The sequence below is a fragment of the Lampris incognitus genome, chromosome 4 (assembly GCF_029633865.1).
Source record: "Lampris incognitus isolate fLamInc1 chromosome 4, fLamInc1.hap2, whole genome shotgun sequence".
Taxonomy (NCBI): domain Eukaryota; kingdom Metazoa; phylum Chordata; class Actinopteri; order Lampriformes; family Lampridae; genus Lampris; species Lampris incognitus.
In genome coordinates, this window is record NC_079214.1 from 55,452,530 (window position 1) to 55,464,675 (window position 12,146).

At 49.7% G+C, this 12,146-nt stretch overlaps 1 protein-coding gene across 1 annotated transcript in view; it reads left to right on the plus strand.

Moving 5' to 3' along the window:
• The first annotated feature begins 775 nt into the window (after positions 1-775).
• Positions 776-12,146, plus strand: part of slc6a2 (solute carrier family 6 member 2) — a 43,829-nt gene continuing 32,458 nt past the window's right edge. The window contains exons 1-4 of the mRNA XM_056278104.1: positions 776-811; positions 1,420-1,884; positions 4,162-4,293; positions 11,680-11,917. Of these exons, the coding sequence (XP_056134079.1) occupies positions 1,587-1,884; positions 4,162-4,293; positions 11,680-11,917 (668 nt within the window). The 5' untranslated portion in view covers positions 776-811; positions 1,420-1,586. The remainder of the gene's footprint in view (positions 812-1,419; positions 1,885-4,161; positions 4,294-11,679; positions 11,918-12,146) is intronic.

Genomic DNA, 12,146 nt, shown 5'->3' on the forward strand with positions numbered 1-12,146 from the left:
ATTAAAACATCCATCCATTGTTCTTTGCCGCATATTTCTTTTTTTAGGGTCCTGGGGCACTGAGGACCAGCCCGGGTCACCCTGCAAAGTCATTCACCATCCACCAACTTATAAACACACACGCAATGTCGTATGGCACTGTCATTCATACCTGTCTCCAGTTCTGTCTCCAGTTCACCTCTCATGCCTGTATGGGAAGACCCGGGCCAATGGGAGCCAGAAGTAAACACGCAAACCCACCGGGGTCGACGTTAGACCCCCTTTGATGTTAAAGTGCACACACGCCACTACGTTACAATGTTTCCTTTCGCTTGTCTGACGCTCAACTTAAAGTGATAGGCTATATATGATGCACCCCCGTACCTACGTCAATGGCCCAGAATGATATCATCGGTGACTTTTGTGAGGACTTCTAAGGACTGGAAGAGTGCGCCAAACTTGTCATTTACTAATGTCCAAGTTTCCTGGAGAGGAAGCCGGCCGGCCGGCTCTTGAGGAGCGGAATGGAAGCGGAGAGGCGCACGTTTTGTGTGCACTTCTGCTCAGACCAGCAGCGGACATGCCAAATTGCCATCAAAGCAGAGAAAACAAGTTATAAAATATATATCACGTGCGGCAGAGAGCGAGGGGGGGGGGGGAGAAAGAAGATGAAGTGATTTAAAAGCTCACTCCCCCCCCCCACCCCACCCCACTGTCTCTGGCGGGGGAAGGCGAGTCTTTTAAAAGTTCCTTGAGAATGGGCAGTCTCTCCTCAGACGCATCCGGACCACAGCAGCACCGGGTCATGAAGAGGTGCCCATAGATTTCACAAGTATGGACCGTGCGCTTATAATTCGTTTTTTATTTATTATTATTATTGTTATTGTTATTTTTTTATAAGCCTTTCGAATTGCTTTTGCAGCGGTGACACACGCAACTACCCCATGTCACTTTTATGATTTGAATCACGCCTGGTAAAGTGAGCGAGAGGTTTTGATTGAGTGAACTGTTTGTTGAGAGGCGCGCGCGCGCGGCGAGAGGCTCATAGGGACTTGCATGCGGAGCGACCTTCTCCGTCGACACCTGCCGCAGTACAGATAACCCCCTTTACCTCTGTCACTGATAGTCTATACCTTTACTTAGCTTTACTTACATGGTACATATCAGCGGGGCGTGCGTGCGTGCGTGCGTGCGGTGTGTGTGTGTGTGTGTGTGTGTGTGTGTGTGTGTGTGTGTGTGTGTGTGTGTGTTTACTGTTCATTACTGAAGGCAAAATCTCTTGGAGCTTCCTAGCGGTGTCTTGTCTGTCCCGCTCTGCGTATATAATGACTCCACAGTGCGTTCAGGGATCCTTCACACTCACACTCTGCGAGCTCTGCAAACTTTCCCCGTCTGCCCCCCTCCCTCCCTGCCTCCCTGCCTCCCTGCCTCCCTCCACAGCTCATGTATGCAGTGGTGCCGGCTGAAGTTCCCGGGGGAGAACAGTCGCTCAATGCGGAGTTTGCCGGCGGGATCTTCCTTCGTTGTATCGCGGCCAGCGGCGGCAGCATCACCTCCGCCAAGCTCCTCGGCGCCGTGAGAGCGGCCCCGTCCGCATCGCAGACAAGATGAACATCCAGGTCCTGCCAGAACATAAGCTCTCATCGGTCGCCCCGCTCAAGCAGTGCAATGTGGAGAAAAAAGAAGTGGAACTGATCCTGGTCAAGGACCAGAATGGGGTCCAGTACACCAGCTCCTCCATCATCCCCACCCCGAGCCCCCAGTCTGGTCCCCCCGCAACCGCGCCTGAGGACGAGCGGGAAACTTGGGGCAAGAAAATAGACTTTCTCCTGTCGGTCATTGGCTTTGCGGTGGACCTGGCCAACGTGTGGAGGTTCCCTTACCTGTGCTACAAAAACGGAGGAGGTGAGTGAACTGGGCCGAACGTGCAACGCACGGAGGGGGGGGGGTCTTTGACTTCACAAGTGTCCCCATCGACCCTGCATGTCTACTCACGACTTAAGTTTCTGGTTTCAAACTTAACAATAAAAAGTGCCAACACTTCTCTGGTCAGAATATAAGCCCAGATAGCACAATCTGTTTTGAGTGGTTATGGTGTTGTGGCATTCTGCAACATATGACATTAGGTGTAATAATTTGCACAGCTTTAAAGAGGAGAGGAATTAAACATCGCCAAAACCTCTGGTAGAGAGCTGTAAGGTTTGATTTGTAATCCTCTCAGACCAGGAGGTGCACGATGCCTGCATAAATTTAGATCAAGCGGGTGTACCTCTTGAAGCTCATGAAGCAAACGATCCGTGATATAGTTAGCGAAACACTACTTCTGACAGTGTGCATTATTAGACAGCTTCAAACAATCACACTTTTCCTGGAGTCACCGCATATATTGAATATTGCATACTGAACAAGGCTTAATGCCCTAACACTGAGCAATTCATGTGCAAGTGTCATGTACTGGAATCTTATTTGGTCTTGTTTGATGGCATAACTTGGGATAAAATCACAATTAACAACAGAAATCAGGGTTACTTTGCAAATGAGAGTCCAGCCGTGAGGGGTTATCGATAACCAAAAATTGACGCTCTAAAAAAAAAAACAACTACAGCCACATTGTCATGAAAACAGTGCTGAGCATGTATGCTGAACATACAAAGGCTCATCATGCTGGTCAGATGTTGCTTTAGTGCCACAAACCCACACCAGTGTTCACCAGGTGTGTCTTGGTTGCCTGCGTGTCCACTCATGCGGTGAAAACAATCATGTTGTCCTGGGGGCTCCAGGGAGGTCAATTGTGCAATTGAGAAGTAGTTTTACTCACGTTTACCCTCAGCAAAAGAAAAAAACCTATTATAGTGCATGATAGACCATACCGGATCGATCGAGGCCCTCAAAGGGTACTGATGAAACTATAAAATCTGCCGTGGACACCCCTGAGAAACAGGGAACAAGATGAAGATTGTGGTGCACGATATAGCATTTGTCCTGAACTATTTCAAGAGCAATTCAATTCTGAGAGGTAATTTCCTTGTTGATTATCCTGCTACCACGGCATGCAAGGGAGGGACTGTGAGCAGTCCAGCTTGAACAATGCACCTGCCTCCCTCTCTGCTCCATTCACACCTTGTTATGCTCAATTTCTGAATGCCTGACACTTATCCTCTACCTTGCACTTCTCCACCAAACATGCACAGACACACCTGTTACATCTGTTGGCAGTCAGTGTGGCTTTTACATTTGCACTTAATATTGATTTTTTTTTTGACCTGTTCTGTTGCCTGAGGGACTTAAACCCAGTCCAACTTAAGCGCTCACTGCGATCCCCTCTGGACAAGGGAAAATTGGCTTAAACTAAGTACAAATTAAATGACTTGAAAAATCACGCCCAGCTTTGAAAAGGCAGAAGGTTGCACACGTAACCGCACGTTGCACTGACTTTTTTTAAATCCTGCTGCAAATACCTTCTTTCTTGACGAGTGTGCAAGGATGGTGCATCGCACACTTAACAATACAACTACACTTAGCACAAAAATGAATATATTGAAGAAGGAATTTAATCTCATTTAACCCTTTCTTCAATACACCTTTGGTCAATTTACGCTTGGATTTTTATGTGGTTTGACTAAATCAGATAGAGATCAGATTTACTCAAGACACCTTTTTACATTGAGGGTAAACACCTGCTGATTCCTGACCCATCGCTGACTTCACAGAAAAGTGTATGATCCAAAAGGAAGTGGGTTGTCAGACTTGAGAAATTAAGTCAATGAATGGGGGAAATAAAAATAAAATCAAAAACAATTATGAATAAATGCTTGTGGGTCATGGTCTCTCGGGATGTGTCATTTTTGGCTATGAGCATTATCTGCTCTGGGACTGAGTCGCTGATCCTCACACAGTACAGCACTAGTGCAGATGATGTGTCCTTAAAATCAAACAGGTTCGATAACATCCTATAAGCCCAAATCAGCCAGCGCGCTGATTGGGGTGGTTCAGACTGGATTTGTCAACCCCTCTCATGACCAGATCATTTTAGCCGACCGTTCATCCCGTTCGAATCACAAATTGGGATTTCCCCCTCAGACTGCTGGGATTGTCTAATTAAAGGGCAAAGCCTTAAGTCACGAAAATACCAATTGAAGTGATTGAAATGTACCTTAAATTTCTTCTTTTCTCTCCACCCAGGTGCCTTTCTGATCCCTTACATTCTGTTCTTGTTCATTGCGGGGATGCCGTTGTTCTACATGGAACTTGCCTTGGGCCAGTACAACAGGGAAGGGGCAGCTACTGTCTGGAAAATATGCCCTATCTTTAAAGGCAAGCTAGAGCACACACACACACACACACACACACACACACACACACACACACACACACACACACACACACACACACACACACCATGTCTCTCTATACTTGTGGGGACTCCTCATTGACTGCAGTCATTTCCTTGCCCTTTACCTAACCTTAACCATCATAACTACATGCCTAACCTTAACCCTTACCCTAACCTTAACCTAATTCTAATTCTAACCTTAACCCTAAACCCAAGTCCTCACCCTAAAATAGACCCTTTTCCTCATGGGGACCCATAAAGTGAAATGTTCCCAAGTTAGGTGGTTTTTCTATCCTGAAAAAAACATGGTACACACACACACACACACACACACACACACACACACAACACTGTGTCTTACCTTACCGCTGTTTTTATCTGTAACCTCTGACCCCCACACCAGTCGTCACTCTATTCTGCTCTTTTCACTTTCTCTCATCGTCTTTTATGGTAATTTCAACCCCCCCCTTTTTTTTACCTTTCTCCCTTCACAGCACAAATGCCACCGGTAACTTCTAATCTTTCTGTCACATATGTCCTTGTTGAGCTCCATCTCTCCATGTTTGTCTGATCGCCTCCCGTTTTGCTCTCGCAAACTTCCCCCCTTGTCTACTTTTTCAAATGCCACGATAAGAGGTCAGACTGGGACAAAATGAGTTGTTCTGGTGTACTCTGGGTTTAGGGTTGGGCTCATATATCACTTGCAATTTTATCATTTCATGAGGTCACCGCAATGTAAACAATTGCTGCTCCTCTGCTGAAAATAAGATATAATTTCTCCATTATTACCGAAATAATTACTAGCAGGGACGGCTGGTATAAATGGGCTAACAGAGCCAAGCCTTTCCTATTTTTCACAATAAAATTGAGAAAACTTAATCTTAATCGATCTTAATCTAAATGGGTTTGTTTTTTACAGCCCAAACAGTACTAGCTAACCTTAGCCGTCGGCGTCATAAGGGAAGGCAGCATGGGTTATAAAGGGAAACGGTCTCTTCCGGGTGACGACAGTATTCACGCTCGACAAATCATAGCCGTCTTTCAATGGGGTTATAAACCGATACCATAGGACACGCCTATGTTCAATCAGCCCTCGTGCCGCTGAGTTTTGACCAATGACAGCGGACGTACAGAGTAACGGCACGTACCGTGAGCTGCTGCTTGCGCGAGAGCGGTAAGGGGGAAGGTGAGGGCGGGAGTTAGCATGAACGAGGTGCGTTATCTACTTTAGCATCCATTTCCGTCGATGTCTTTGGAGGAAATATCGGAAGTGTAGAGACTGGGGACACGTTGTCCAAACGAGGTTCAAATAACACAAAAGGACGAACGCCAGAATTGTAAGTTTGTGTTACTTGGTTTGAACGAAATGACTGGCTAACGGCAAGTGCAGCTAAGAATCCACTTTTCCGTTTCCCTTGCTAGCTTTTTGGGGGAGACGCGCGGCTTGGACCCAGCAAGGAATGTGGATTTGAAACATCTATCCGACAAAATTAGGAAACGTGTGTGTGTGTGTGGGGGGGGGGCATCAGGCCATTCTTGTGGGTGCTTCGCTATAGTTTTGTGTGGAGCAGTGGTTCTCAACCTTTTTGGGGTCGTGGACCCCCTGCGTATTTTTGATCTACCCTGAGGACCCCTCCACCTGATCTTGGGGGAGGGGGTTGCAATTTGATAGAAACAGTAGAAACTGCATTTTAAATTGCATTATAGCATTTATTCACTCTTTGGGGCAAAAATAAGCTTTCAGTTGTAACTTAGATATAGTTAACAAAACAGAATTTTTAATGCAGTAACTTTCAGATATATGTAACAAAACAGAATATGTATTCAGTAACTTTCAGATATATGTAACAACAGAATTTTTATGCAGTAACTTCTAACAATGCAAACGGGAGCGAGATCTCTTATTAAAATACAATAAATTACACTTGTGAAACAGATGTAATTAGAGAAAAAAGTCCTGTTACCCTTTATAGTTTAGGTAGATAAAGGTCTCAGTCGCATTTGAGTAAAAATAATCCTATTTCTATAAATGTCATAGGATCGTTTTTTTTAAAGAGATTTTATTTTCACGGACCCCTTGCAATTACACCACGGACCACTAGGGGTCCGCGGACCCCCGGTTGAGAAACACTGGTGTAGAGCACTTGTTATTATAACAATGTAGAGCCGAAGTAACGGAGAAGACCGTAGGTTCACACTTTAGCCGTGTAGGCAACTTTCTTTAATCCACGGTAAATCAGCGAGACAAACAAAACCCACAGCTCGACTGAGCGGAGGTGGCAAGAATAACCAGAAAACTGGCTGGACAACCATAACTTAACCCTGCGTTAACCTGCCAGGGCAACCATGACTTAACCCTTAGTTCCTGGGTTGAATTCTGTCCCCAATACGTGTCCACCACATGAGCCCCCCCAGAATTCGCCCTAGTAATCGAAGTCAGGCAGGCGCGGGGGGACGACAGGCCGTCCGCGGCGGCTCCGGATAACAGGGGCCGGAGTGTCTCTGGGAGGCATTGACGCGGGCCTGTGGAGGTCGGCCTGAGGAGCAGACGAGGCAGCTCGGGCCTCCACGGGGGGAGGAGGCGGAGCCGGGGGACGACCGCGACGAGGAGGTTGGGCTAACTCCAACGGCTGCGTCAAGTCCAGGTGTGCGGGTTTAACTCGGTCCACTGAAACATGCTCGGCCGTGCCCCCAAAATCCACCACCAGGTGCTTAGTTCCCCGTTCCAGGACGCGGAAGGGGCCGTCATAAGGGGGTTGCAGAGGGGGGCGGTGTGCGTCGTGACGGATGAACACGTAGTCCGCTGACTGCAGACCTGGGGGCACCTGGGACACCGGAGCGCCGTGTTGGGCGGTAGGGACGGGTGTGAAAGCTCTGACCCCGTCCAGCAAGGAGGCTCGTTGGTCCACAGCTGACCAGGGACGCGTTGCATTGGGCATGAAATCGCCTGGGACTCGCAGCGGCGTGCCGTACACCAGCTCCGCAGAGGAGGCTTGTAGGTCTTCCTTCGGGGCGGTCCGCAGGCCCAGCATGACCCATGGGAGCTTGTCAACCCAGTTGCAGTCCTTGAGAGTAGCCCGAAGCGCAGCCTTCATGGACCGGTGGAAGCGCTCACATAGGCCGTTCGCCTGAGGGTGGTAGGCGGTAGTGCGATGAAGCTTGACGCCCAGAGCCTCACCCACAGCATTCCATAGCTCTGAGGTAAACTGTGGCCCACGGTCAGATGAAAGGTCGGAAGGCGTACCGAAACGTGAGACCCACGACCCAATAAAAGCCCGGGCCACATCAGCAGACGTCGTGGATGCCAGGGGAACAGCTTCAGGCCAGCGCGTAGTCCTGTCCACCACAGTGAAGAGGTAGGTGAACCCATGGGAGGGGGGTAGGGGACCAACCAGGTCGACGTGGACATGGTCAAATCGTCTCTCCGGCACTGCGAAGCGTTCCAGGGGCGCCTTAATGTGGCGGTGTATCTTAGCCCGCTGACAGGCAACACACGAGTCGGCCCACGCTTTCACGTCTCTCTTAAGTCCCTCCCACACAAACTTAGCAGAGGTCAGGCGCACGGATGGCTTACCGCCTGGATGAGAGAGGCCGTGCACAGCTTCAAATACGGGGCGTCTCCAGCTGTGCGGGACGATGGGCCTGGGCTGTCCTGTGGAGACGTCACACAGGAGGGTGACACCTGTGTCGCTGAAAGGAACGTCCTGCAGGCGGAGCCCCGTGTCGGAGGCCCGGAGACGGAGGATGCTCGGGTCCGTGGCCTGGTCAGCAGCCATCTGTGCATAGTCAAGGCCTAGGTGGACCGCTCCAATCACTGCCCTAGACAGGCAGTCAGCTACCTGGTTAGACTTACCAGCGACGTGCTGGATGTCGGTAGTGAATTCCGAAATGTAGGAGAGTTGTCGCTACTGGCGAGTGGACCATGGCTCGGCCGTCTTGGACATGGCAAACGTGAGGGGCTTGTGGTCCACGTACGCAGTAAACTCGCGGCCCTCTTGCAGGAAACGGAAATGCCGGACGGCGAGCCAGAGACCGAGGAGTTCCCTGTCAAAAGTACTATACTTGCGCTCTCGGGGTGTAAGCTGGCGACTGAAAAAGGCCAAAGGCTGCCAAGCCCCCCCCACCCACTGTTCGTGAACCGCACCAACAGCATAGTCCGATGCATCCGTGGTTATGGAAATAGGCGCTGTAGGTGAAGGATGCGCTAGCAGGGTAGCCTGGGAGAGCGCAGCTTTAGTCTCGGTGAACGCACGGTCCCGCTCTGCTGTCCAGTCGACCGCCTGGTTGGGGGACATGCCTTTCAGCGCCTCGTACAGTGGCCGGATGATAAAGGCGGCTCGAGGAATGAAGCGGTGGTAGAATGTCACCATCCCGATGAACTCCCTGAGCGCACGAGCTGTTTGGGGGCACGGAAAGGCCGCCACCGCTTCCACCTTTGAGGGCAGGGGGACTGCCCCGTCCCCAGTGATGCGGTGCCCGAGGAAATCCATGGCTGTCAGCCCGAACCGGCACTTCGCCGGGTTGACGATCAGCCCATGCTGGCTGAGGCGTGTGAAGAGGGCATGAAGATGGGACAGGTGTTCTTCCTCGGAGGCGCTGGCGATGAGTATGTCGTCCAAATAGACGAAGATGAAAGGAAGGCCACGGAGCACTGAATCCATCAGCCGCTGAAAGGACTGGGCCGCGTTTTTGAGTCCAAATGGCATTCGTAGGAATTCAAATAGGCCGAATGGGGTTGTCACCGCTGTCTTGGGGATGTCTGAGGGGTGCACGGGAACTTGATGATAACCACGGACCAGGTCGACTTTTGAGAAGACGCATTTGCCAGACAGGTTTGCAGAAAAGTCCTGGATATGCGGGACAGGATAGCGGTCAGGCGTGGTGGCGTCATTTAGTCGGCGGTAGTCCCCGCATGGGCGCCAACCTCCATCAGGCTTAGCGACGATGTGGAGTGGGGATGCCCACGGGCTGTCAGAGCGGCGGATGATCCCCATGCGTTCCAGGTGCTCGAACTCAGACTTGGCAATGGCGAGTTTGGCGGGGTCGAGACGCCTGGCTCTGGCGTAGACCGGGGGCCCCTTCGTAGCAATGTGATGCTCCACCCCATGCTTAGCGGTGGGTGCAGAGAAGGTAGGCTGGGTGAGGTCAGGGAACTCAGCGAGGAGGCGGGTGAACTTGTCTGCCTCTGAGAGAGAGTTGGCTAGACCTGCATAGGCCGCTTCCCTCCGCGTACATGCGAAGGAGGAGAAGGTTAAGGCATCGACCAGACGGCTGTTCTGAATGTCCACTAGTAAACCGTAAGCGCACAAAAAATCAGCTCCGAGGAGGGGAAGCGTTACATTGGCCATGACGAACTCCCACGTGAAACGTTGTCCACCAAAACACAGTTCTACAGACCGCACGCCGTAGGTGTGGATAGGGCTGCCGTCAGCCGTCGCCAACTGGGGGCCCCGCTCCCCGCCCATGATGTCGACGTCAGTAGCAGGGAGCACGCTTCTCTGTGCGCCCGTGTCACAAAGAAATCGCCGACCGGAGATGGTGTCGAGGATGAAGAGTAGCCTGCTCGTATCGCCAACACTCATGGCCACTACTGAGTGTTGGCCCTCTCGTTTCCCGTCGGCCTGTAGTTGCAGGGGGAACGGCACCGTTTAGCTTTCGCACCAAATCGAGCGTGGTACATACAGAGTCCAGAGGGCTTGTAGCGGTCTGATGCTGTGGCGCCACCGTCGGGCCACGCCCGCGATGTCGGCGGGGGGCCAGTGAAGGTAGGAGCCAGCACCCCGGCATGGGAGGAACGTTGTGTAGCGACGAAGAATCGGTCAGCCTCCTTTGCCAGCTCACGGGGATCAGTGATGGTGGAGTTAGCGAGCGCAGTCTGGACGTGGGGCGGCATGTTGCGCAGAAACAGCTCCATAAACAGGAAACATGGCTTTTCTTGACCCAGTAGGTTTAACATCCTGCTCATTAGCTCCGATGGTTTGCCATCTCCCAAGCCCTGAATTGCGAAGAGGCGACGTGCTCTCTCCGTTGCAGACAGTTCAAAAGTTTCAAGGAGGAGATGTTTAAGTGCGGCGTATTTACCATCGGCCGGTGGGTTGGTTATGAAACCGCTAATCCTGGAAGCCGTAGCGCACCCCAGCGCTGCCAATACGTAGTAGTACCTGATCTCGTCTGCTGTTATGTCTCTGAGCGCGAACTGTGCCTCAGCCTGCGCGAACCATGTAGCCGCTGAAGACTCCCAAAACTCCGGCAGTTTAATTGCAACGGCGTTCGTAGCCATAATGTGTGTGGTTTCAGAAAACTTATCCGAAAACCGACGTCGGGGTCACCAGTGTAGAGCCGAAGTAACGGAGAAGACCGTAGGTTCACACTTTAGCCGTGTAGGCAACTTTCTTTAATCCACGGTAAATCAGCGAGACAAACAAAACCCACAGCTCGACTGAGCGGAGGTGGCAAGAATAACCAGAAAACTGGCTGGACAACCATAACTTAACCCTGCGTTAACCTGCCAGGGCAACCATGACTTAACCCTTAGTTCCTGGGTTGAATTCTGTCCCCAATACGTGTCCACCACAACAAGGTATATAGTGTTGCTGTAACTTGGTATCTCGAAGTGACGCTGCTGTTACTGCAGCGTGAACTATTGTTGGGTAAAATGCATTTGTTAGCCCACCCACCCAATATCACCGCAAGCCATCACGGATTACCAGATAAGCAATTTCTTTAACCAAGAGTATGAAAAGCATTCTGCACAGCTGTAATAAATGTTAACTTTTATTTTTGTTATATCTAGGTTGATGTTGCTGATTGAATCTCTCTTTGTGTTATTTTCTTTTCTACTATTTTATGGTAACGGATTAGGACAGATGGTGGGGGGGTATACTTTATTACATGTCACAGTTCAAGGTACATTAGAATATTTTTGATGCAACGTTTTAGATGCAGAGTTATTTGGAAAGAATGAGGATCAGTTTTGGGAACAAAAATCTACGTGTCAATGAACATTTGTTGCAAAATATACTACCGTCTGTTGAACTAAAGATCTTCTAAGACATGAATGGGGTACAGCTCAAAAAGAAAATGTAGCAGGTGTTCAGTTGTACATTGGTTCAGTGCTCAATAAATTATACTTAATTGAATAAGACATTACAAATCTAACTATGGCTAATAAAAATAGATTTTAATGGTGCCAGAAAGTGACAGTGTCAGAAATGTGCACAAATGTACAGATGCAGTAGAGGTGTTAGCTTGTAATCATGTAAGATTTGGAGAAAAAAAAACAAACAAAACAGACTTTGATAAATAGCATGGTAATTTTAAAGTGACATCATTCTGCTTTCACTTACTTATAACTTTTATCTCCTCAGGTGTGGGCTACACTGTGATCATCATAGCCCTGTATGTAGGCTTCTACTACAATGTAATCATTGCCTGGTCCCTCCACTACCTGTTCTCCTCCATGACAGCCGAGCTGCCTTGGCTCAACTGTGGTAACAGCTGGAACAGTGAAAACTGCACCGACCCCAAGTTCCTCAATGGATCCTTTTTGGGCAACGGGACATCCTATTCCAAGTACAAAATTACGCCGGCGGCAGAATACTATGAGTGAGTGACTTTCAGAAAATTCCTTGTGTCCTGAGCATGACATAAACAAACACACATGCACTTCTTGTTCATCCGTCATTGTTGATGATGACCATGGTATGTGTCATTAGATTGAGTCGAGGTTTCGACAGGTGTGCATATAGCTGAAGAGGCCAATCTGAGCCCTAAATTCTCTGTGGCACACTGGACAGATTCCAGGTCCCAATGGTGAATGGTATCTCTTTAGTCT